Source organism: Macrobrachium rosenbergii, chromosome 14, assembly GCF_040412425.1.
Source record: "Macrobrachium rosenbergii isolate ZJJX-2024 chromosome 14, ASM4041242v1, whole genome shotgun sequence".
NCBI lineage: Eukaryota > Metazoa > Arthropoda > Malacostraca > Decapoda > Palaemonidae > Macrobrachium > Macrobrachium rosenbergii.
This window is the reverse complement of record NC_089754.1, coordinates 38586691-38614144: the sequence shown is the minus strand read 5'-3', so window position 1 is coordinate 38614144 and position 27454 is coordinate 38586691. Positions and strand designations below refer to the sequence as shown.

The window sequence follows — 27454 nt, the reverse complement described above, 5'->3', positions numbered from 1 at the left end:
TGCTTGTTGCTACTCAGATTTATGTTCCTAACTGCTTTTGCTTCGATATTTGAAACTGTGATAATGTACAACATTAAAGAAGCTTTAAAGAGTTTTTAATGGATACCAAACAGTGAAATCATACTGTTATACTTGTAAAATCTAAAAGTTTCATTAGTATTTTTAATCTAAATAGTGGCAGTGACTAGAAGAAATGGAATTAAACATCATTCTACTTATGCTTCTGCTATGTAAAGGTGTATTGCTCAAGTTGGCAACTAAAACCTTATGCAAAATATAACTTCCAAGTAAAAACTTTTAGGGAATCCAGTGGACCCACTTACTTCAACATCTCAACTAAGCACAGTGCAGCAAATCCTATGTTTCACATTAACTCTTCAGATCATGTGTGATGCACTGAAACCTCATCCATAATCCAACTCCAAAATCAGTTACAAAGCATAGATGCACCAACTTTAGTGATATTCAACTCGTCATTTTATGTTTATTGTTTTTTTTTTTTACACATCACAAAATATAAAGGACTTCTGCTTATTATAAATGACAACAGAAAGCTTTGCTTCACAGACACTGATCAAAAAGGAATATCTCTTATAAGAGCTCTGACTTGGGGGATAGACAAGACATACAGGGCACCTGAAATACTCATTCATAATCATGAACATCCCTATTTAATCCACACAAAAATAAAATGCCAATGCTCCAGTGTTTATCACTAGCCCTTAGAGTAGAATACCGTACAGTGGTTCTCCATTCCATTACACATACAACCCATACAGAGCACTGCAATAGCTGATACAATGCTACCAAACAGTTGTTGTATTGTCAGCTGCGCAACACAAATTTGTATATGTGAGGAAAGATTCAGCTTGGTCCGTAAGTACATCTTGGACATTTATTGGTTTAAAATGTTATTAAAAATCTTCAATCTAAGTTCTAAGTTCTACATTTTTAATATGTTCAAACAAAGTCTGAACCTGGCCTTTCCACAAGTTTTAGTGAAAGTTATATACCTTGATGAAACATTTTGGTCACACTGCCAGGATTATGCATTAGGCAGGTAGTTTCCTCAATACTTCTTTTCCTTGTTCCCTGCTTTCTTACTTTTTAATCCATTATTACATAGCCCCTCTCATAGTAAACTTGATCCTGCATATCTTTCATCCCGCTAAACCACTAATTGCGGCTCTCTTAAGGCAGGAGGAAGGGTGTTTACACCACTAATATGCCTACTACAATACAATAAGCAATACATTTTTGAAGATGTCATTAAAATCAGGCTACCCATTTGGGTCAAGAAATGTGACTCAGTGGTCTGGTTCAAGACAGGTTTGGGGCTCAGTGGCTTTTTCATTCCAGAGAATACCAGATCAAAGTAATGGCAAAGAAGTTGGGTACTTAATTGATTAGACTGAAAAGAATAAACAAAAGTAACAGGCACAAAGCAATGCACCTTGGGTTAAAGAAATACTGCTCTCTATAGTAATTATTAATAAAATAGGCACAATTTCCCCAGTGAATGTAATAAATTTAAACTATGAAGAATATTGACAATCAAAAAGACAAGCAGGCTAAATGCATCTAGCATTTGGGAAATGAAAACCATAAATTGTACTAAATTGTCACTGATTTTCATTATTTTATTACTTAATGCTTATGGTAGCAGAGATACAAAATACATGTTTATCCCTAATATATCTCAGAACACGTTAAATGATAAAACTTAAATATAAAGGAATTAAATTCCCCTTTCCATAATGCAGCATTGTCAAAAAATTTCAAGATATGCTTTTTGAGCTATCAAGGGACTTTGAGCACAATCTAGCTAAAAGCCCTGATAACTGCAGTAATGAAGACGTTCCCTGGATGATACGAAGATGGGTGTAGCCAATTTCCTGAAAGGTAACAGCAAAACATACACTAAAATCCATTCTTCTTTCAGATGAATAAAACTTAGCTTCTAAGCCTCACAATATTCTCCTAATCTTTGAAATCTGACTGCCTTCTGATGATTTTCCTGACTTCATCCATCTCTTAAATCATTCCCCCCTCAAGTTTGTAACTTATTTCAACTGATTAATCATTCTTTGAGTACTCTGTCTCCTATCATAAATTGCTATCTTATGCTCCGTATGTTAGAGGGTAGGCAAACCTCACAACTGAGTGTTTTCCAGTTCTCACGCAACTTCAGCTTAATGAAAAGCATTTGCTTTGGCTCTCTTGAGGGAAAGGCTCTCCAACATACTTAATATAAAATTTTGGAAAATGATTTTAAAAACTACAATGAATATGAGTAATTTCATAAGCTAGATGCTCTCCAATGCTTTTGTTCATATCGGCACATTTTCTTGCCAACATGATCCAATAACACAAGTTACAAGTAGCACAGTGTCTGCAGCATCCTGCATACACCACAATGAGTGGTTTCATTCTGCCTATAACTGATGTGGAAGGACAGGACAAATACATATGTTCCAGCGGAATCCGTAGGCACACATAAATGATCTGCTTCATTTCACATTTCTGCAGTGCTGTCAAATGCTGAGCAGCATTTACCTGAATGTTTTTGCATTTACCTGAATGTTTTTACTTTGTTGGACTGATTGATTTTACTGATTCTCTATTATTTCCACACTCTTCAGCTCAAAAATTTTCTTTAGAACGATTTTGCCCATAATCAGTTTAATTCTTTTCTTCCAGACAGCGTCCTCTCATCTTCAAGTGTGTTTTGTGTTTTATACGCATTAGCGCCTGTTAGTAATAGTTTCAGGGTTTTTATAAGTATATAATGTTGATATTCATGTTGGTAAATAGGTTTTAGTGTTTGGCTTCAGGTGATGAACTAATGATCAACTAGCTAGTTAATGTTTCTGATGTTAGTTCTTGTTCACATTAATTGACTTAAGACCTCAAGTATACATTTATTTTGTATTGCATTTTTATACATTATTTCATATTGTTTCCTGTCTAAGCATAAGTAAGCAGGTGTTACCAAGATTTGGTAGGTACTTTCTTGTGCCTCACTCGTATTAGTATTTGTATTTGAAGACTTAATCTTGTTCTTTCTGTTAAAAGGAAAGTTTTGTCATTGTTACACATAATTTTTTATAAACTGAAGGAAAACTAATAAAAATTCATGTGGAACAATTACAAAAAACTTTCCTTTTAATGGAAAGAACAAGATTAAGGCGTCAAATACAAATACTAGCGAGACATCACAAATTCCTGCCAAATTTGGCAATTCCTGCTTACTTATGCTTAGGCAAGAAACAACATGAAATAATGTATGACATTGGAATACAAATGTATACTTAAGGTCATAAGTCAACTACAAGATGACTCTCGCCATGAGTGCTCCCCAGATATGTCTTGCTCCAACATGCTGGAAACTTCAGTCTCAACTTCCTCAGCTTAAAGCAAAGGCATTCAAGGTTTCACTGAAAGAGCTTTAGCCTTGTTGGATCATGGCGACCTTTAAAATATCAACATCATTGGCGACCAAGAGGTGGGTATGTCGTACATATTTCCTAAAACTGCTCTCAAGGAAGGAGTGTCAAGCTTCTTGGGGTTTGGTTACTGTTGAATTGTGTTCAAAACATCTGAATTTCAATGAGCTGTCTGTTCAGAACACAATACTGATGCCTCTCTTGAATTCCAGACAAAACATTAGGACAAAACAAAAAGCATTGTTCTTTACTCGCAACCCCCACCCAACATAAGGTCCTCTTGGGGTTCCAAACATCTAAACACCTACAAACACCGAATAACACCCAAACAGACATATGTCCACTCTGCCAAGTTAGTCCCCACACAATTACACATCTCTTAGTAGATTGCCCTACAAGCCCTGCAACACAACATCCACACTAACACAAAGACAGTAGCCATGCAGGCTTCTTTTACAACAACAACAACACACACAATGCACCATCACTAACCAAAGACAAGCCATCTTTTACAACAACAAGTGTGCACACATACATATACTAATTATAGTAATTGAAAAGAAATTTTTAAAAATATACAAACAAAATACAGTACAGATTTTGTACTGTCCCTTAATTGAAGAAAAAACAATCAAGAGAATTAACAAATAATGAAACCATTAACCAAAGACCTTCTATACTACAGAAAGCCAAACCAAGAGAGAGGGCCTGTTAAACAGCCAACTAAAATTCAGCCTTTTAAAGTCCATTAAGTATATTAAATTTCTTCAACATCAAGAGCATGATTAATTAACACATAAACTACTCAGCTAGGTCTCACCTTTATAAATTCCAGTTTCAAGAACTCTGCCATAGGTGTATGTTTACATACACGGAAAATATTACTAATGATATCCTCTGCAGCGTAGCCCATTTTCCAAAGGTGAGCTAATACCTGCAAAAGATAGTAAATGCTGTAAAACTCTACTCGATGCTATTTCTAACATTTCTATTATTAGTTTGTAGTTTAATGAGTCCACAGTTACAAATCTAAACTTTCAAGAGGTTGAAAATTTTATATAACTGAAAACTAGAACAAAGTAAAATAATAGAAGTGTGATAAATGTATGTGAGGAGACCAATGGGAACTGATGAAACGTGAAAGGCAAAAGCAATAGAGCTGGTGCCAAAAGGAACTCTTGAGGAACTATTAGTTCTGTTCATACTATACTGCACAATGTTATGATGAAATGAAGAAAATAAATATCTCCAAATGGAATTCTAATTAAATGTTAAGCTAGTAATTCAAAGCACTGCCTGGTTACTTAAAACCAAACATTCCTATGACAGCCCTCAAGTTCCCTTTTTTTTGTCTTCTGATGAAAGGAAAAGGTACAGGGATGGATACTAAGGAAAAGGTCACCTCTACCAATTCCTTTTTTCTTACACTGTCCTCTAGATCTAAATGACCTTTTCTTTGATTTACTTAACACCATACTTTAAAATATTAAAAATACAAAGATTAAACATAAATAACAGTTACCTTGTAAGCATCATCAAAGTCCGTCTTTACACAATGTAGGAGCATTTCTTTAACTAATAGGGGATGAGGTTCATCACAAACCTAAAAAGAAAAATGGAGAAATTTCTATGAGAGCACTTAAATAGAACATGCACAACGTTTAAGGTCTTGTTTATACTAGCTGTCCATTCTACAAGTTTTGACATAGTTGCCATTCAGTGACCAAAATCTGAAACACATCATTATTTATCAATAGCAGTAAAAGTTATTTTGGAAAAACTTATAACACAAAAAATCTTAAGAATAAATGTTAAAGTGCTTAAACCTCAAATCTATATTTTTGTTTTATCACAATCTCATCAGTCATATAGCAATATTCATGATCTTTGAATATGTCAGAAGATGGGTATTAGATAAGCACATGCACTATTTGGATGAAGTACCCATCAATCACCAAGCTCACTTTTCATGTATATGCAGCTGGTAAAAGATGCAGAGTTCCCAAGACTCATCACTGCAGGATTGCTATATACATCACTTATCTAATCAATCTTCTATTTCATTCTATATCATTCTTTTCACTTATTTTTACAATACAATTTCAGTTTAGATACATCCATTAACAGTATGTCTTTGGGTTCCCTGGCCTCACAGTTATCAAATGCTAATAGTTGTAATCATGGCTTTATTTTATTGGAAAAATGCTAGTGATTTTGGTATTGTCTATCATTTTGCTATGCATTAATTAGATTTAGTGTTTTCCACTAATTACTTAAAGAACAGCTAGCTAATCAGTATTTTTTGCAGTTAGCTCATGCTCATGTTAGCTAATGAGACTGCATGGAATCTTGTTTTCTCCAATATGCTGTATATTTAAGAACTATGTCTGAAGACTGCTTACATTGCAAAGAATGTTATGCATTAAAAAAATGGCTATAAGAATGGATACTTGTCTGGACCAATATGAAAATCATGAAATAAGCAATGTTCTAAGCACTATAATGTTATCAACAAGCAATAATAAGCAAGGATAGGTGAATATAATGAACACACCAACTTGGAACATAAATCATACAAAATAATTTCAGCACCGCTTTCCTCATTTCATTACCTTGAATACATTTTCAGAAGACACGTGACCAAGACCTTGGGATGTAGACTGAAGATTGTTTAGTGCTTGCCGCATATCACCTTGGGCTGTAAAGACAATGGCCTCAATACCATCTTCCGTATAGCTCACATCTTCTTTACTGCAAACTTGTAGCACTTTTGAAAGAATCTGTAATGTCATATAAATAAAATATATAACAATATCACTCATTGAAAGCATTGTAAAGTTCACCTAAATTTCATCAATGAAAGGAATAAAAGAATACAAAACACAAGGAAAACTGCCAAACTATTGCTAAAATCAATAATAGTACAAAATAGTAAAAATAATAAAAGTACAAAAAATTTCCACTCTACAAAATTTTTATATTAATCAACTTGATAATCAAATAAAGCTAAACTCAATCTAAATGAGCCAAAAAAGTGTATATAAAACAAAAACAGAAAAACTTCTTGAAACTTTACAAATCTGTGACAAATGATAAATGTGGTTAATAATTTGACAAATGAAAACCTCTCAAACCATGGATATTCTTATTCTTCCATAACAACAACACCCACATCAAGGGTACAGAAAATACTTTGAAAAAAAAGTTGAGCACACTTTGAAATGTACATATGAGACTTCAGTCACATACCTGTGCATCACTTAATTTTGAGTACCGTAACATAGCGCAACGTGACTGAATGGGTTCAATGATCTTCTCAGAAGAATTACATGCAAGAGCAAATCGAGTTGTAGATGAATATAACTCCATTGTTCTTCTTAAAGCTTGCTGGGCTCCTTCTGTCATGCTAGAGAATAAAACCAAGGACTTTGAGAAGAAATTTGACAAAGGGCAAAGGCTAGCAACTAGAGGGTCATTACAAAAACCAAAAAACACATAGTACCAAAGACTCTTTGCACATGATGTTACTATAACCTGTACTGTGCTGCAATGAACTACAAGGAATCTGCTAGCATGTAAAAGTTACACATAAAAGGGGGAAAATGATTAAATGGTTAATGACAAATGTTATAGAGGACTGTCTTCAACTTAAATCATTCCCAAAACAGCTTAGTTGAATGCTTTGGCTTACATATAATTCACATTCGAATTTTCCAAACAAGAATTCTTCCAAAACATGTGCAATTTACTTCTTACATCATCTGAAACCACTGTCTGATGGAACTAATTTGTACAATATACAGTGCCTTGCGAGGTAAATTCGGAAACATTCTTTTGAATCCAAAACTGCAGGCAATTAAGCAAGTTTCCGTTTCCCCTGCACATATCAAGGCACCCTTGTGGTCCTCTAGCAACTATAAATTAAACAAAAAATACTCAAAACAAGACTTGGAAGAAACTGCATTAGTGAAAAAAAAACCAGTATGGAATAAAAAGCCCATTCCTTACCTGTCTGCTTCATCTAAAATAATGATTTTGTGACGTCCTTTGGGCAATGTGACTTTTTGCTGTGCAAACATCTTGATCTTGTTTCTCACAACATCTATACCTCGGTCATTTGAAGCATTTAATTCTAAAACAGCATCCTTGAAGGTAGGACCCAACAGAGCACGAGCAAGACACAGGATTGTTGTAGTTTTACCAACACCTGGTGGACCCTGAAATAAGACATTAGCTATTTTATTGCTTAGAAAATCCAAGTAAATAACTATCTTTTTACAATGTAAAAACCCTAAATGGGTCACTTTCTGCTCACGTTAAATGAAACCTAAACACTATTTTCATGCAAGGTGGCTACATTTTTTATTCACTGATATGTAGCAAGATTATGAAGAGCAAATGAAAATAATGCTGGACATAATTTCACTGAATCTTTAAATCATTATTACCATCATGTAGGTTAAGCTACCTAATAAAATAATTTTGAGTATTCAGTCAACAGGAACAAACTACTAAAGGATATTTGTAAATACTAAAAATTATTTTAGTATTGGCAGAAACCTGAAAGCAAAGATGAAGAGAAATAGATAATGGAACAAAGAAATGAATGAACTTGGCAGTATGAATCATATGTGCCAAATGGTGTCATGATATCCTAAAGACTGTAAATATAAACAGGGTAAGAGATTTTTAATGTCCAGAAATTATAAAATTATAAGGAAAAACATTAAAGAGGAGGAGAACTTGTTACAAAAGAAATGGAAGACAGGAGGAAGAATACATGTTATGAAAGAAGTGGGAGAGAGAAGTGCAAAAAATCATTTATAAGGGTGATGAAACTTTCACTCATTATACCTTAAACAAATTACAGCAATAAATGACCCAACTTACCGCTATTATGATATTTGGTACATTTCCCTGCTTTGCAAAAACTTCAAGTCGAGCCACAGTCTCTTCATTGCCAACTATATCTGTGAAGACTATAGGCCGGTACTTCTCTATCCTGTAAGAAAATGTCAATGAATATTGCAACCTGGGAAAACCTTTTCAAATTTTTCATTACATACTAAACTTTTTTGTTATTCTATAATGTACAAGTCATCAAAATCATGTAAAGTACTGTAAGTTTATATGAAAAAATTCAGTTTTCAAAGTATTTTTTTTTACTTTACATCATACAAACCAATTTATGAGAAATCAAAACAATTGAATCCCATTTAACACACAAGGTTAAAAGTGCACACAGAAACAGCCGTATGCGAATGCAGATAGGAACACAATGGCCAAGGTAGGCTAGGCCAACAGAGGTCAGAGCAGCACCTGAGCCTACCTGATTGGCTTTTGTCATTAGTCAATAACAGCTGAAGCACGAGATGTGCTGGAATGCTCCGCTTACAACAGCAAAGGTTCGTATCCTCACAGGAACATATAAAAGTGCCTCCAAGCAATGAAAGAAAAGCCACTACTTAAAAACAGGACAGGAAGGGAATCTTTTCTTGCTTAAGTGATGGTAGCCTATCGAAACAAGGATAAACCCTTTTCCAACCAAAATACTCACCCTAAATAACAGAGCCCTAACTGTTTTATACGTACTAGGCCTAGGCCTACTCAGCTAATCAACAACTAGACCTAAGATAGTCTTATCCTCCTGCGAAAACTTGACCTAGGTTATGTGCCAATGACCTAATGAGTGCAACTAAATATACATCACCACCTAGTTTACTTTCCGAACGATAAACTACGAGCAGAGGCGAATTAAACTACTTTGCCTACGCTATAGGTCTAACCCATACCCTGTCTCTGGTCACCCAAATGTAGTCTGATCGGCGAACGCATCTTACAGGTTACACCATTAGGCCTAGGCTAACACAGCCTAGGCTATATGGCTGGCAGCATCCTAACCTACTGCTAGGTCATACTAACCTCAAGTAGCATAAGACCCATACTTCCATAAGGCCAGCTTAAACTAAAACAAGAAGTAGGCCTTCGACTACACCGTGCGTTGTTGCACCTCATCATTGTGGTCAATTGCTTAACTGTCAATTTTATCTTTGTCACAAAACAATCTCCAAAAACTAAAAGCATTATTACCATGGCGTGTGAGAGCTTTTAGACGTTGAAGTTGTTGTTTTAGCCGAAGAACTTGGCCCGGGTTGTTCATCTACTTCCATTTTTGAGTCAGACATGTTTACGATTTATAAAAACACTCAGAAGTTTCGGGAGTTTGCCTTGGCAGCCCCCTACACGGTGCTGAATTGTCTTGTGTCTCATTTAGTAGCGACCAGGTTTCGAATACTACAAAAATAATTTAGACGTTCAATCTCAAATAACTTCATCTAAAAACTTAAACAGAATAATTATTAAATTCTATAGATGCTGTAACTCCCAGAATATCTGTAAGCTGCACAAGCTTTACCATTAGGAAAATCTAGTCCAATGATACTTTTGGATGCCAAATCTTCAATTATTATCAGACATATTTACTATACATTTCGTACCGGACTCAATCAAGTAGGAGATAAAATGTTTAATTTCTTAAATGATCCCCTTTCGTCTATAAAAATTGGGAGACGCATACCGTTTTGTATAATGTACGATATACGGTACAGCAGTATTTGTTAGAATATGTACTAGAGTTGTGTAATTTGATAAATTAAAAAGAAATAAGAACAAATGTTTGTTTGAAAATGGACGTTCAGAAATATTAAAGTGAGAGCTAATACCGTCGCTGGATTTCTGCATACTCTGAAGTGCTGTTTTAATGGCTATTTCAATGACAGCTGTTTTGGCGGGAACCACTGATATGCTTAGACTACTAGACCTAGTACACCTTGATCCTGTTTATTGATGTGACCATTTACTCACGATAGGGTTGTTAATTTTGAAAATATAATAGTAAAGCGTACAGGTGTTGAAAGTTCTCTTGCAGATCTTCGCTCAAAAAGCAAAATGAAGTGGCTGATAGGCTTAAAAGATATTCAGAACGAATTAATCAATAGTTTAGTCACCAGAGAATGAAGCTGAACTCCAACGAAACCATATATTTATTAAAATGCTCCTTTATCATTCATTGCGAATGGGTAACACTGCCCTTACTGGTCCTATATATATGGCGATTTTGTGTATCACCTCTCATTCCAAAGTAACTTTTTCGCTGTACTAAAAACTATCATCAAGTAGTGCCAGAAAACTTGGTTTTGTTCATAAGGCTTCCTAAATGTATTTACAAAAATGATTGTACTAGCGTCAGTGTACATGCTTCAGATCTTTTGGCACTCTTTTTGGATGCATATAACATTCCAGGATCTTTACTTACAATGCCAAATTGCTTAAAGTAGTTATTTTTCCCCTATTATGTTAATTATGGTTTAGGTGCCTAGTCAGGAGATATTGTCTTTGGCTCTAGTAAAGAACATTCTTTATTTGTAACCAAGAATGATTGTGTTCCACTAATTTTTTTAGGCATAATCGCCATAATTTTGTTAAGGTGCCACGGTGTCACTTTACACAGTGCCAAAGTCGGGGAGGGCTAACCAGGATTGAGGCTAAAACGGATCAGGTGGTCTAAGGAAGAATTTAATTCTGGAATCTTAAGGAATTCCCAGCGAATTTTCGTTATTTGAAGTTTACCTAACCCCATCCCTGGGAAAGTGTGGTGGATAACGTGAGGTCTAGATAGCCATGGCCTATCTAGTTCACGTCTAGGAGGAATACCGCCTTCTTCAGTGGAAAGATATAATGGGAAAATAAAGCGCGGGGAAACTATAGTTCTGCTGAGATCTGACTTGTAATCCTCTTTTACCTAAAAAATATTTTCACAAACGTGCATCATCTTTCAAAGGGAGGTCCATTAGTTTTTGACAAAGGGAGGTCCATCAGTTTTTGACAAAGGGAGGTCCATCAGTTTTTGACAAAGGAAGGTCCATCAGTTTTTACAAAGGGACGTCCATCAGTTTTTGACAAAGGGAGATCCATCAGTTTTGACAAAGGGAGGTCCACCAGTTTTTGACAAAGGGAGGTCCATCAGTTTTTGACAAAGGAAGGTCCATCAGCTTTTGACAAACGGAGGTCCATCAGTTTTTGAAAAAGGGAGGTCCATCAGCTTTTGACAAAGGGAGGTCCATCAGTTTTTGACAAAGGGAGGTCCATCAGCTTTTGACAAAGGGAGGTCCATCAACTTTTGATAAAGGGAAGTCCATCAGCTTTTGACAAAGGAAGGTCCATCAGTTTTTGACAAAGGGAGGTCCATCAGTTTTGACAAAGGGAGGTCCATCAGTTTTTGACAAAGGGAGGTCCATCAGTTTTTGACAAAGGAAGGTCCATCAGCTTTTGACAAACGGAGGTCCATCAGTTTTTGAAAAAGGAGGTCCATCAGCTTTTGACAAAGGGAAGTCCATCAGTTTTTGACAAAGGGAGGTCCATCAGCTTTTGACAAAGGGAGGTCCATCACCTTTGACAAAGGGAGGTCCATCAGTTTTTGACAAAGGAAGGTCCATCAGCTTTTGACAAAGGGAGGTCCATCTGCTTTTGAAAAAGGGAGGCCCATCAGCTTTTGATGTCTGTCGTCTTCCACATGGCTGTGGAGCTATTCCTTAGCAAGAGAGGTTTACAAGGCTGCACGCCTAGCGTAGGGGTAAAGTGGAGGTAGCTTCAGTGTAAGGTAACCTCTGCTTTTGTGACCGATGGTTTTAAATCTCCCCGTCACCATAATCAAAGTGGTGTCCCTCGGGAAACTTACTGGCTTATCCACTTAAGACTTGCACTAACTCATCTCTGCCCTACGGTTTCATCCTTGTGTCTGTTGCTTGCAAACTGTTTGACACTATACTGACACCAATTCCCAGACTTTATTACAAGCCAAGCTGCAAACTTAGTTGGAAAAACAGAAGGCCATCGGCACGAGGGCTCTTATAAGGAAAGCAGCCCAGAACAGAAAAAAGAAATGGAGTAGAAAAAGAAATACATAAAGAGAAATCACAGAAAAACAAGTAAGACGAACACCAAAAAAACACAAACAAGATAAATAACATAGGAAAATAAGTAAGATCGTTACTGTATAATCTATAAATGTACGAAGTTCGAACTCTGGAAATTCCAATGTTCCAACCACATGATCAGGAAAATAACTGAAGCATTTGGTCACAGCAGAAATGATACCTCTAGAAAGAACGAACTGTTTCATTTAACAAACATATCTAGTACTACGTAGCTCATGGTATGTCTATGAAATCTGAATGCGAAGATGACCAGAATTATAGAAGAGAAATATATAGCTCACACAATGAACTGAATGAACGAATGAGTCATATCAATACCAAGAGGAGTGTTCAGAAATTTAATAAGTTTTCGTCCAGCAATTCAAGATGCGAGTCAGCTGCTGATGATCAAACTGTCGAATAAATTCAAAACATCGTGGAATTAAATAAAGAATATTTCCTCGGGACAGACAGGTCTAAAATCTTTAACGACTGGCAGTTGAAGAAGAGACTTACTGGATACGTTTCTTAAAGGCGAGTTTGCAATCAGAAGTATATATAATTTCGAATGAACTGCATTTATTAAAGACACACCACCAATAAGAATATTTAAGTTTGGGATCCTGTGTCTTAGACCTACCAACAATCATGCTTTGAATTTTATTATTTAACTTCATCTCTCCCTATTAGTATCATGCCCTAATGCGTTAAGAAAATGTGATCTTCTCAACATGATATATTATTCAAGGACATTTTAAATACCATCGATTAACGAAGTATTACAGCAGTCACAGTTACAAATACTCAGTCGGATCATATGAGATAACAGGCCGATGATGCAACTTGCGCTTCTAGGTGACGTCTAGTCTTATGCCTCCTTGCTATTTCACGCTAAATACGGGTTACCTTCAGTCATAAAACTTTGTGTTTGCTTCTCTTAAGGAAACTGCAGATGGCATTTAGAACTGCACGCCAATCAACATGTTGTATGGTGGCTTCCCAAGCCAAAACTACGTTAGAAATCTTAAAAGAAAGCTCTAGAACACAAAACAATAGAAGTTAACGTATGGCAAGAGGCACACATAGCCGCCAGTGGCAACAACGACCAACGTCTCATCCCAAGTCAGCTAAGTTAGCTAACAGCGCTAAGTGATGCCCAACATGTCAAGTGCTCGTCAATGCTATCTTAACTTCGATGACAAGTCAATTCACTTCTTTAAATCTGCATGTAAAGCACCAATATAGAAATAAACAACAACGACTCTTCCAGGAAAGAACTTATTTATATTATGTTCATCTTCTGTGACAATAAGAAATATGTTGGTTTTAAATAGCTAGAAATTTCAGGCGGGTACTGAAGCAGTACAGATAAATATTTTTCAAAGTCACTAGCAGATTACATTCAATTTCGGCACCCAATCGGGAATCACGTATAAACCATGTGATCGAAAGGTTAGCGAGTACCCCTCTATTATGGCTGCAGCTGTTGAGACAAGGAGCTATTTATAGCCATCAAGGTTGTTCGCGCTATTTCAAGGGAGACACCATTGTTATGGAGCTCAAGACGTTGACCTCAAGGCCTTTGGATGCTCGCAAAGGCTTTCTGGTTTTTTGTGCATCCTTAGCGGTTTCTGGACTTTCATTAATAAATCAACTAATAGCATAGTTGTTGGTTACGTTTTTATTTCACTGAAATGAAAAACCGAATTAGTTTTATAAAGAGAATGTAAAGTAAGCTCTATAGAACCCGATATAATTGCGTCAATTGTTATAGACATTATTATTATTATTATTATTATTATTATTATTATCACTGATGTGTAAATGACGAGAGCACAAATGACAAAAAATATTTACGTAATATACGCCGATGAGAACAGTAACAGAGTGGAGGCAAAATAGGGCAAGACACTGTAAAGTAGCATTTCAACCTCTCCTCAGCTTCTAAGAGTCAGCAGTCACTCCGCTGCCGAGAGTCCTCCACAGTTTGGTAATGTGAGGAATGAAAGAAGACCTCTGGTATTGGGCAAGGTGACATCGTGACACCTCAGCAGAAAGTGGATTCAGATTTTCTGCAGAAGTTATTAGCACGACGGAATATTATGCGTAAGGTTAATGCTTCTGTTCTCTTTTTCAGATCTATCACTGATTGGAAATTCTCGGTGGAATGCCCAGCCATTCCACCTTTGCCCCTTGCCCTTTTACTTGTTTTATCCCAGCAGACCGTCGTAGTCATTAGTGACACACCAGCAGAACATGCCACATAGGTCTAAAATTAAGAAATTTCAGACTTTCGGGCGAAGAGTGCAACGAACCTATTCCATTTCTGGACACAACCTGCAGTGCCTTGTATACTTGCCCAAGGAAAGAATTCGTGAACAACTCGACTTAAAAAGAAAATCTATTACGCTTAACTTGTTAACATCCAATTGAAGAGCACATGGTCGTTTTTTTTTTTTTCAAATAAGAAAAAAAAACTCTTCCCCTCCCTCTGAACCTTTCACTTTTTCCAGTGTTTATATGTTCTCTTTTTCTTTGCAAAATTTATTGGCTCCATGAGCTCCAAACCAGTGAGACTATATCACCTAACTCTAACTTCATATACCTTAAATTTACCTCATTCTTAATGTCAGCAGCGTCACGCACAGAGAGAGAGAGAGCGTCGCGTGTTATTCTTTTGAACGTGAAAATGTTTGTAATGACTTCGTTGCCAGGTCAGGATAAATGGTGAGTTCAAGACTCTTTTAAATGGTCTGGATTATGCAAGTAGAAGTTAGACCCATCAATGGGACTGGATTATGCAGTAGACTGAGTCATTTAAATTCAGAGTCAGTGCTTCTCTGCTCAAGTATGCTTACTTTAATGCAATCACACACAAACACGCACACACACACACACACACACACACACACACACACACACACACATATATATATATATATATATATATATATATATATATATATATATATATATATATATATATATATATATATATATATATATATATATATATATATATATAACCCACAAATATCGTTTAATGTTGAATTCACTATGCCTTGGGAACAACTTACACTCAAAGGAAATTACAATAACTTTTTTTAGGTACAAAAATTCACACAAATACACGCATGTGCAGCACTCACACACACACACACACACACACACACACACACACACACATATATATATATATATATATATATATATATATATATATATATATATATATATATATATATATATACACGTGTGTACGTAACAAAATTGAGCATCAGATCAAAATAGTATTTTAAATGCTTCACATGGTTTGATGATGGTAGGATGATTGAAATCGCCAGGCATTCTGATGTAAGACACAGAATCCTTAACTGAATATTGGTTCGAAGCACATGTGAGCCTGTGCAAGGTATTTAAAGTATGCAAATAACATGTGCAAAGAAACAATTCACGACGCATTTTAAGTGACTCTCTCTCTCTCTCTCTCTCTCTCTCTCTCTCTCTCTCTCTCTCTCTCTCTCTCTCTCTCTCTCTCTCACATACACATTTTCTTTCTACTGGGCTTCTCGTTCTCTCTCTCAAAACTGGACTCCCGTTTTCCCTCTCGAAGATTTGCGACGAAGTAGGTCACTCCGGATATACGGGACAAATCCTTCTTTGGGCCACCCTGTTCGTCGAACTTTCGAGATTTGGCCGAGTGTTAAATTGCAACAACAATCGCGAGTGAACGCTCCGCGAGGTTTGTCACAGGTTGCCTGCCACTTAATGTCTCAGATATGCAATTGCAAAAGAGAAGCCGCTCGGGCAAGTGTCGTACGCTTATGTTTCCCAGCCACAGAAAAGCCGCCCCTCACGCCGACAAGGCGAGAATGCGCTACATGGATTCTTCTGTCTTTCTTGGACCTCCCACTTGGTCACCAAAACCGTTGCCGCTTCTATTTTTGTAAAATCGTATCAGATGTCACCATCTTCCTATTTTGCGTCTTCTGCTGCTAATATTATTGCTCCCGTGACTCATAATACTAGATAATACCCCCTCGATGTTAGGTACTTGGATTTCTCCTTCCGTATTTTTGGTTTTCAGACTGGCTCCGTAAACTTAACAGGTTTAAACTATCCCAGTTGGCAACTATCTTCCTCTGAAAAGAATGTAACTGGTAGAATGCAGTAACCTTGAAAAGGCAATATATATATATATATATATATATATATATATATATATATATATATATATATATATATATATATATATATATATATATATATATATACTACATACTGTACTGCTCATACAATTTTAAGCTCACTTGACATGAATTTTTGTTTGTAATTTTACACTTTTATGTAATGTTTCTTTTAAAAAAACATTATTTTGTATCAAATCAGTTGTTTCGTTGATATATTCTAGCTTGTTAATTGAATATTTATTACAAGACCTAAAAACTATTTTATTTCCGTGTCTTCTGAGGACACTGATTATGAAGGGATGAATTTTATGCCGTAATTTTTACAAAATTCAGTAACAGGAAAAAGGTTAAGTCTACAAGGAATCAAACAAAACTTCGTCTGAAGGAAACGGGGCCAAATTATAACTCTTCCCCAGGGCACTTGTATGATCATATGATCATTACAGAGTATCACCGAGTTCCTCGGTTTCTCTGACTTATTGTTTAAGGCAAAAATTTGTTTAAGATCTCAGATTCTTTCGATTCTGCTGCACCACTTTCAAGGTAGGGTAGTGGATATACTCGTACGTTGCACCATAGCAATTAGCGCTTTTGAACTATCGCGTTCCATTGTTTCGTTCGATGCTGCTGTTGAGTCTAGCGAGAAAGTGAACTATAGTGACAGGATTGTTCCTCACTTTTTTTTTCTGCTTCCTTTTTGTATCTTGAAGTATATATCTTTCTTTTTAATTCTTTTAATGATTCATTGATTGATTTATGGGTACTAAACTGGCGTTGCAACATCTAGGTTATTAACACCACCACCTTCTTAAAGTATCTTCCTCCTTAAGCTGAGTGACAACAGACATTACAAAGTTCATCACATTTCCTCAAGATCATGTTTCTTTTTTTTTTATTTACCAAGAACCTGGCAGACAAAGTGCTTTTGTTTAATTTCATTATAATGCGGTCGCCTTTGTCTCTGTGTCAGATTTACATCATTAATAGTCCCTGATCTTCTCCCAGGCCTATTTTCCAATCTTTTCCTCCTCCTTTAAAAGGAAGTTAGGTGAATGTGCCTCATTGCCTTCCAAAATCAGAACCTTGGGTTCTTGGTGATCCAGCATGCATGCTATTATAATATCCGTTGCAAAGTGCATTTCGAGCTTGGGTGATACAAAGTCGGGCTTGGGGGAACAAGATTGGGATTGGGGATACAACGTCAGGCTTTGGGATACAAAGTTGGTGGCTTGGGGTTACAAAGGTCGGGACTTGTGGATACAGGGGGCGGCTTGGGGATACAAAGTCGAGGGCTAGGGACACAAAGCCGGGCTTCGGATACAAAGTCGGGACTGGGGATTCAAAGTAGGGGCTTGGGGGTACAAAGATGGGCTTAGGGACACAAAGTCGGACTTGGGGATACAAAGTCGGGCTTGGGGATACATAGTCGGAAATAGCCCTCCACTGTCATTTCCTGCCACTACGTATGTTGACGGGACGCTGGACTCTGCAAATGTTTTCCTTTATATTTCTTTCCATATAATTTTTCCGTAGTTTATAGGTATTACTTTCTATCTCTCTCGGCTTCAGGTGGATTCAAGATTAATATATTGATGTCGTATTACCGAGACACAGAAAGATTAAATTATTATTCCACTGATTTTTGTTTCTCTGGATTTTGCCTCCTCCCAGCGGGTGTAGATACATTTATTGAAAAGGCGGTGGATCAGAGGTGACCGCTAAGATGAGAAGTAGAAGAAGATTCTCTCTCTCTCTCTCTCTCTCTCTCTCTCTCTCTCTCTCTCTCTCTCTCCTCCCCAGGGCTCAAAGTATCCAGCGTATAACAATAAATTTCCTTTGCCCGGATTAATTGGCCGATTAGTTTATGTGGCGTGGGTAGTTAATTAAGCCACCTGGAATTGCAGCAGAAATGCTTGCACGAAAGACATAGAGAAAGAGAGAATGTATACAATACACACACATACACAAACACACACACACACACACACACACACACACACATATATATATATATATATATATATATATATATATATATATATATATATATATATATATATATATATATATATATATAATATTAATCTTGAATCCACCTGAAGCCGAGAGAGATAGAAGGTAATACCTATAAACTACGGAAAAATGATATAGAAAGAAATATAAATGAAAACATTTGCAGAGTCCAGCGTCCCATTAACATACGTAGTGACAGGAAATGACAGCGGAGGGCTATTTCCGACTTTGTATCCCCAAGCCCCGACTTTGTATCCCCAAGTCCGACGTTGTATCCCCAAGCTCCTACTTTGTGCCTCCAAGCCCCTACTTTGAATCCCCAGGCCCGACTTTGTATATACAATTCCCTAAAAAAAATCACTTGCAAGAACAGAATCCCGAATCCTCACCAACGACATCATCTGATTTGCACACCAACAACTGGCCAAAATAACCTATCATTAACAATGACGAAGTTTCTGATTCCTGGTAATGTTACGGCAAGTGTAAACAACACGAATAAGGCACAAGAGACCGCGTTAATAAGTCACAGCAAAGATAATAAGCTTTGGAAAGACGGGGTGGCAAATTGTATACTCCGATTCACGATCGGGGCTTGTGAAGACCTGTTAGCTGTCATGTCACGTACGCCAGAAATTATCGTGTGTGTGTTTTTTTTATCAGTCACATTCGTGTTAGCAAGATTCTTTGAACGTGTACACATGTCTTTTTTTTATATGTTTTTCGGTCTAATGGGAGTGTCACAGATTATGCATTAATGCTTGAAAATTCATGTTATTCATATATATATATATATATATATATATATATATATATATATATATATATATATATATATATATACTATATATACACATTTATACATATATATATTATATATAATATATTATATATATATATATATATATATATATATATATATATATATATATATATATATATATATAAAGAAGAGATAAGTTGCAGATGGCACCAGTTTCCCATTAATGTATTAATAAGTAGAATGACAGATTTAGATTGCGGCATTTCAACTTTATTGATTTCCTATGCCTTTGCTGGTGTCAGGCCATTTCAGCAAAGTTCCCGAGGAGTGAACATCAACAATAATGACATAATCAATGAGGAGAGGGACAAAACAGCAGTTGAATTAAGAAAGGCAGCAGATTCTATGCAAAAACGGCAGATACAAGAGGCTTAATGGCGAAAATCGAGGGCGTATGGGAGCGCCGTGAGGATGAGGAAACAGATGCAATGATTACGTAAAAATCTTAACATAGTCGAAAAGCGGGATTTCAGTTTTTGATGTTTGTTCATGATAGAGTGAAAGGATCGATAGGATGGTGAAAGGATACAGAGTTGGAGCATCCAAGGTAGTCACATAGTTAATGATGAAACTGCTTCTAAAAATTAGGTACACTGTTAATATGACAATTGCTTTTTTCCTTTACTCGTTATCAGAGTTATACGTTGACCTTCGCCTCTTCCTCCTCAGCAGGTTTGAATCAAAGGCAATTCTTTGGACCAATGATCCATCTGTCTCTGTTGAAATGTGGCTTCAGTGTCCCTATTCTGCAGGTACTATTTTGGCCATTGTCCCAATGAGATCAAGGGTGAGCTCTTCCTACTCCGACAACCTGGAAAACCACCTCTTCCCACATTTACTTGCGAAATCAATAAATATTGAATTGCACTGTTAGGCGACTTTCTTTCTCTGTACTACCAAACTTGGGAATTGTCTTCCTGCTTCTGTCCTCCCAGACTTCTTCGGCGTTAAGCCTGCCCTTTCTTCCTTCCCCCTTCCCTTTCTCATTTTCTTCCGTTTCCGCTTTTTTCCGTGCTTTGTTCGGGCCTGGGCTAGAAAAAGGTCATCGGTTAACCTTCCCACTGGCCTTTGAATAAAAAATGTTAGTGGTCTGAACACCGGGTAATGAAGTTTGGTTGTAGGTGAGGAAAGCAGGTGTTTCAAACAGATGTTTCATCCTAGTATATGCAGGCATTGGATGAAAACGCCTGTCTCTTAGTTCTTTTATGCAGATGGAGAAAGGACTGGTGTTCCCCAGGTGACAGTCCTTTCTCCAGCTGCGTAAGATAAATAAATTCTGGGGCAAAATCTTGGTGCGTGGTATCAGTACTAACATTTCTAATGTATTCTTGATCATTACCATCACTGGAAACCAACACACGAGATTGAACCAAGGGCTCTCAAATGAAAGGTAAGGGTGCTACCAAATGACCCACACAGGTCATGAAAAATTTGGAACCTAGTTATTTAAATGGTGCTTAAGGCTTTACCTGGTCAGGCTGCACAGCTTGCATATATGCCTGCAACTCAGTTGATTAACATTCCATCCGAACAGCATGCAAGGCGTTGCAACCTGATCTGGTCAAGTCTTAGATACCGTGTAAGTACTTAGGTTCCAACTTTTTGTGTGACCTGTGTGGGTCATTTGGTAGCGTCCTTGCCTTTCGTGTGAAAGTCCTTGGTTCTCTCTCTCTCTCTCTCTCTCTCTCTCTCTCTCTCTCTCTCTCTCTCTCTCTCTCTCTCTCTCCCCAAAAAGATTTTAATATACATTTTAAAGCATAATAAAAATTCGGTAAAACCTCCCTTCAATTATTAAATGACAATAGTAATTTCAGAGAAAACCTCATAATTTCTGCAAAAGAACCTGGTGCCAAAATAACTTCACAATTTCTTTTCCTCCCGATTCCAGAACTTTCGACGTGAAATTAGGGCGGCCAACTTTCTCTTTGGGAGCCTAAACATTTCAAGAGTAAATAATAGTTTTGATAAATTTCCGCTTTCTCAGAAAGTTTTCGGTGAAAGTCCAGGTTTTTGACAATCTTGCTTATAAGAAATTTCTTTGTTGGATTATGAATATAGACCGTCTTTAATTAACAAGTCTTTAATTAAAAGAAAAACTACTACTGAATTGCCAAGTCAACGTCCACGAAAAATAATGACCATAAGGGAAACAGGACTACAATAAAAGGGTCAGAAAATAAGCAACAAATGACAATCAAATAGAGAAACAAATAACAATAAGCAGTCGTTTATCCTCAATTTGGCTTCTACTGTGATATATGCTTCAAAGCCAAACAATACTGCATAATAGTTCGATGATACGCAATAATCTTAACCAAACATTTCAATTATCCTCGTCAATTTGCAGTAGCTTAGCTTTCATCGTTGGTTTTGTTTTTCTGGCTATAGTCTCAGAAAGCTAATGAATGACTTGGCAAGTTTTAGTGAGGTGTGAAGGTACTTTTAAGGCCTTCCCAGGATTAGCGACAGATTCTTTAAAGCGTGTCAAAATTTCCTTTTTCATTCCTAACGCAAATTCCTTGTGATCAACGTTATTTCCGGCGTCGATGACCCCAGTCCTTGCAACGCCATATTACATATCTATATGTTACAAAGGCTACCGAATTATTCAACAGATTTACATCAAATCTGTTAGGATGCTTTCTTTCACCCGTTGTAGAGAGCTAATGCTTTACCTCGCATAATCACACCAAATATAGCTGCAGTTTAGTACACCACCCGGACACCAGATCAATAAGTTTAAGAGCAACATGAACCGAAATTATGTTGCAATGATGGTGTGACTGAATATTAACTTGCGTTACAGTCACCCACTCGCCAACGTGGCAGGAATTCAAAATGTAATGCATTACGCCAGAGATGAAAGTAATTTAAACAAACAATCTAATCAGTTTTAATGTAATTGAAACTGTGACTCAGAATTCCTATTAAACTGCTTTGCAATGTAACAGGAATTCGAAATGTGATGTATTACGCCAGAGATGGAAGTATTTTAAACAGTCAACCAGTTTTAATGTAATTGGAACTGTTATTCAGCCGTCAATTTAAACTTCTTGACAACGTAACAGGAATTTGGAATGTAATGCATTACGCCAGAGATGGAAAGAATTCAAGATGGCGCATTTTTGAAGGCAGCGAATACACCTCATCACACAACAAAACGCTTTACCTGGACGAGAGAGATCTCGTATCGCTTCCCGCGATACCCGAAGACTCTAGCAAACAGTTTTCGTTACACAAGTTCTCGTGTAATTTCAACAGTTGGCGCCTCTGATGTACCTAAGGGTAGTAGTGTATTGACGTCCTTTATCATTTAGTTATAATCGTCTAATGTAGTTTTGCTTAGTGAGCAAACTCATTACTTATGCTTATGACGTCACACTTGGTGCTGATGTACCCTTCCCGCGCGATATTGCCGCAAGTTGAAGACTCATTGAAAGGTTGACTGGGCTAAAATCCAAATTGTCGATTTATTGGGAGGAGAAACTGGCGTCACTACTACGATATTCATTCAAGCCGAGCCGCAAGTTTGATAGAATTGACACGGACTGATACTTAAGTCTTTTCACTTAATGGCATACTCTCCTATTTTTGCATTATTGGAACTTTAGTAACTAAAATCATATCTTTCTACAATTACAATATTAGTCTTTCTAACTTACTGGACTTATTATAATCGTGTTCTTACGATTTTTCAAAATATGAAAATCTGTTTGTTATCGACAACAATGCAAGCTGCAATGTTTATGTTCTGACATTTTTGCTACGTGACACTGCGATAAATTGTTCGAAAAAAGAAAGTATGCATTATGCAAACATATCCTGTGTGGACGTTGGGAACTCAAGCGTCTACCGATTTAATAACTCCTTTGTAATAATTCATTTTTAAGGTACGTTAATTTATTGTTTAATAGTACTTCGGAATAATTATGCCTGCGGTATCAGGGGTCTATCTTTAATTCGGCAATGGCTGTTGTCAAATGATTTTTCTCGGAGCTACCCTCTATTAGTAGAAATGGTTTAATGTTGACTATATATATATGCATATATATGTATATTTATATGTATATATAAATATATACACTTATAAATATACATATGTATACATACATACATACATATATATATATATATATATATATATATATATATATATATATATATATGTGTATATACTTGGTCAGAGCATTCTATGCCAATATTCAAAACCATCTGAGGGTAAAGGAGTATAAATTGTAAGAAACATCATACATCAAGTATGAGATGAGATTGCACGTATTTGCATAAATGTCTCCTTATTAGTAAATAAATCATAGATAATAACATACATAAAACTGAATGGGTATAAAATATATATATATATATATATATATATATATATATATATATATATATATATATATATATATATATATATATATATATGATTATATATTTAACCTTAAACATAAGTCAGGTGAAAATCAATAAGAAATTCTAAAACAGAAGAACTGAATATAATCTGACAAGGAATAATAATAATAATAATAATAATAATAATAATAATTTTCATTATTAGGGCTTTATATAATAAAAAAAAAACGCTTCGTCCCTTAAGACTATTGTAAAGCTAGATTAAATGGGAGAGTAAAGTGTAGGCCTAGCTTCCCACCCCAACCCCCTCCTCGACGGTGAATCTGGCGGCTAACTTTAGGGATCAGGTGCAAGCGGCAGTGAGTCGTGATAACGGTCTAAGGTCAACAGAAAAAGTAAACGTAAAAAATAAGGCAGAATCCAGTGTGGTTCTTGCAACTTCTTGCAGTCATTTCCGTCAGTTATTTAATGCTAATGCCAGTAAATTTTGGGGGAGGGGGGAGGCTGCCATACTGCTTTTATGAGTCATGCGTCTGCTTATATCTTAGACTAATAAAGCATATTTATATTAATAATGATAATAATAATAACAATAACGATGATGAAAAGATTAGTATCTTCGAAACGAAAAAGCACAAGATTTCATACTTAAAAATTTTCCAATAAATTATTTGTCCTCAGCATCATAAATCGCATTTTTTTTCCTGGCATATTTCAGCATCTTGCCACTTGCACCAATCTTTGCGCCAAAAGCCAATATGTACATTATTAGTCTGAATAAAATTAGGCTAATCATGTTCATTAGGGTGGTGTAATTACAAACTCGACCATACGAAGTTCGTTCAAAACTTACCCTCACAATGCTAACAACTGACCGGGAGCGTAATATTAGGAAACTTCAATTAGTCTAACGATAAACAACCAAATTGTTAAGTGACACACGAGACGTTCGAGAGACGCTCGCCATAGATGACCGCTTTACGCGGGAATAACTGTCTGGGTGACATCCGCTGTTTAGTTCCCTCCAGACAAGGCAGTGTCACCTTGCCAAATTGCTGCCGAACTCCTCCAGAGTTCCCAGAAGCCAATACTGGTAGCCAAGGTGAATTCGCGGTTTCTCGTGCTTGCCTGATACCGAATTGGGGAATATGCTTCAGTTCAATTAGCGCCAAATTTAAAAAAAAAAAAAAAAAAAACGCTTCTTGGCGGAAAGTTAATGTACTGGAATAGGCGCTCGTGTGACACAGTAGTTAGGCCTGAATGGAATGGATTGGAATATAGAATTTAGGCCAAAGGCCAAGCACTGGAACCTATGAGGTCATTCAGCGCTGAAAGGGGAAACTGGGAGTGAGAGTAGAGGGGCTTGAAAAGTGTAACAGGAGGAAAACAAGTGTTAGCAAAATGGAAGAGAGAAAATGAATGGAGTTACAGTAAAAGGAATGTAAGGGGTTGCAGCTAGGGGCCGAAGGGAGGCTGCAAAGAACCTCAAGTAATGCCTACAGTGCACCGTGCGAGGTGCACTGACGGCACTATCCCCCTACGAGAAATAAATAGCGTTCTTTTGGTAAAATAAACAAATTACCTTCTACACCCTAATCAGTCACTGTTACTTTCCGATCATCTTATCTTCTCGACTGTACGAATGTCGAGTATTGAGGTTTTTGTGTTTATAAAAATGCCTGTATATTTGGTAAAAGTAACAGCAGATTATATATGTACTGTTTATATATAATATATACAGTACATATATATTATATATATATATATATATACAGTACATATATAACCTACTGTTACTGTATATATATATATATATATATATATATATATATATATATATATATATATGTGTGTGTGTGTGTGTGTGTACTGTATATATATAATAATATATATGTATATATACACATACATATATACATAGTATATCTTCTGTTACTTTGACCAAATATACAAGTATATATGTATATATGTATATATATATATATATATATATATATATATATATATATATATATATATATATACATGTATTTATATCACATATATTTATATATATATATATTTGTATTATATATACATGTTATATATATAGATATAATGTTTATGCATAAATATATATATAATCATAATAATGCAATTATTTAGGTACCACTCTAAATATGTCTACAAAAGTAACCCATATGAATGCATGTATGAAAGTCAGCGAGAAAAGAGCGCAACCATATATTATTTGTTCCCAACTCTGAAACATCTAAAATGTATTTTGTTCACAAGCCTTCGACAGACGATCGTGATCAGATTCCGAATGATCTTGAAATGCATAACTTTTCCTAGGTCATAATGCAGGAATGGCTTTCACCCTCACGTCCCATTTTGTTCAATAACTCGAGAATCGTCAAGGACCTATTTTGTCAGCTGTTGTCTGTCAGTGGTTACACGAAATAAACTACTTTCTTTCTTCTTTAAGTCTTCAGCTGAAAACTCTTATGGACAGAGCAACAGACTTCAAATGCTTGGAGAGAGAGAGAGAGAGAGAGAGAGAGAGAGAGAGAGATGAGGAAAAGACAATATAACCGTTACACGTGAAATCCAGGAGACGTTAGCAGAGAGCTGGAATGAATTTCCTCCTCGCTTGGACATACGGAGATCAGAAGAGACCACAAATGCACTAGGCAAACTATTCCACATTTGAGTTGTACCCAAGACAAAACTCCCAGCAAACTTGATTAGTATTAAATCTGGTACTAGAAAATGATGCTGTTTGAGGCAACAGCCTACAATGCATTATGGTTTCCGATAGAAACACGTCATCATTTACTTACCGGGTAGAATCGGAAGCGCACCCCATCTCTTATACATTCGCGTTTGCAACTTGTATGAATCAGAATTGTTCCCATTGCACGTCATGTATTTTGATATGAAAGTCACACTCGTGCAGCACGGGCTCTTTCTCTGAAACAGGTGCGTAGGTATAACGCACAGTACAGGTGATGTTTCGTACGACAGATTTTTCAAACGTCATCTTTCATTCTTTTATTTTTAGCTTGTTTTGATTTGTCATCATCCTATAAATCTGGCATTGCTACAAAGCCAAATCATATCTTTTGAATTCCTAAGATATATTTACACCTTTTCCAATAAAAATATTCAATAAATTCTGGTGGAAAGATGAGGGTATTTTTGGTCGCCGTAACGAGATCAGTCTCCCCAGGTTCCACCTTTGTTGGAGCTATCTTTGCTCAAGTAAAGATCTACATTCATTACACATCATGATCTCTTCGTACAGTGAAGGACGCACAAGCGAATATGCAACACTAAAGTTTTTTATTATCATTACTACTCCATACACGAGCCGAAGAACTTGAGAATAAACAGCGCTAAACACTTGCTATACATTCCTAACAAATGCTTCACTGACTCTGCCGTTTAATAGCGCACCACAGACCAAGCTTCTCCAGTAAGCTGAAGCATACTGTTTACTCTGTCCAGCACATGAGGCAAGGATAAGGGAGTCATAAGGGCAACATACATTAACAAACGGAGTTAACACTCATACTGTTAGATGGCGCCACATTATTCACGCCAAACACTGCTGTTATCAGTTATTATAATAATAATCCTTAAAACTCTGGTAAACTTTCTAGTGAGCAGGAT

General features: G+C 36.3%; 1 protein-coding gene across 3 annotated transcripts; it reads right to left on the bottom strand.

Annotated features, from left to right (window-relative positions):
* Positions 1–1609: 1609 nt before the first annotated feature.
* RfC4 (replication factor C subunit RfC4) lies at positions 1610–27274 on the bottom strand. 3 transcript variants are annotated; one of them, XM_067116513.1, is made up of 8 exons: positions 26623–27274; positions 8337–8448; positions 7455–7663; positions 6696–6852; positions 6059–6226; positions 4969–5049; positions 4267–4380; positions 1610–1895 (listed from the first exon to the last, which is right to left on the bottom strand). In XM_067116513.1, the coding sequence occupies exons 1-8, from the start codon at positions 26646–26648 to the stop codon at positions 1779–1781; spliced, it is 984 nt and encodes a 327-aa protein (XP_066972614.1). In that variant the 5' UTR covers positions 26649–27274; the 3' UTR covers positions 1610–1778. The 3 variants fall into 3 exon arrangements, with proteins under 3 accessions (XP_066972614.1, XP_066972612.1, XP_066972613.1); XM_067116511.1 differs by lacking the exon at positions 26623–27274 and adding an exon at positions 9537–9694; XM_067116512.1 differs by lacking the exon at positions 26623–27274 and adding an exon at positions 9369–9412.
* Between the last annotated feature and the right edge of the window lie 180 nt (positions 27275–27454).

Coding starts and splice junctions, on each gene's coding strand:
- RfC4 (XM_067116511.1), bottom strand. CDS start 9,631: ATGTCTGACTCAAAAATGGAAGTAGATGAACAACCCGGGCCAAGTTCT. Junction 6,227..6,695: donor CAAAATTAAGTGATGCACAG/GTATGTGACTGA, acceptor ATGACATTACAG/ATTCTTTCAAAAGTGCTACA. Junction 4,381..4,968: donor ACTTTGATGATGCTTACAAG/GTAACTGTTATT, acceptor TATCTTTTGCAG/GTATTAGCTCACCTTTGGAA.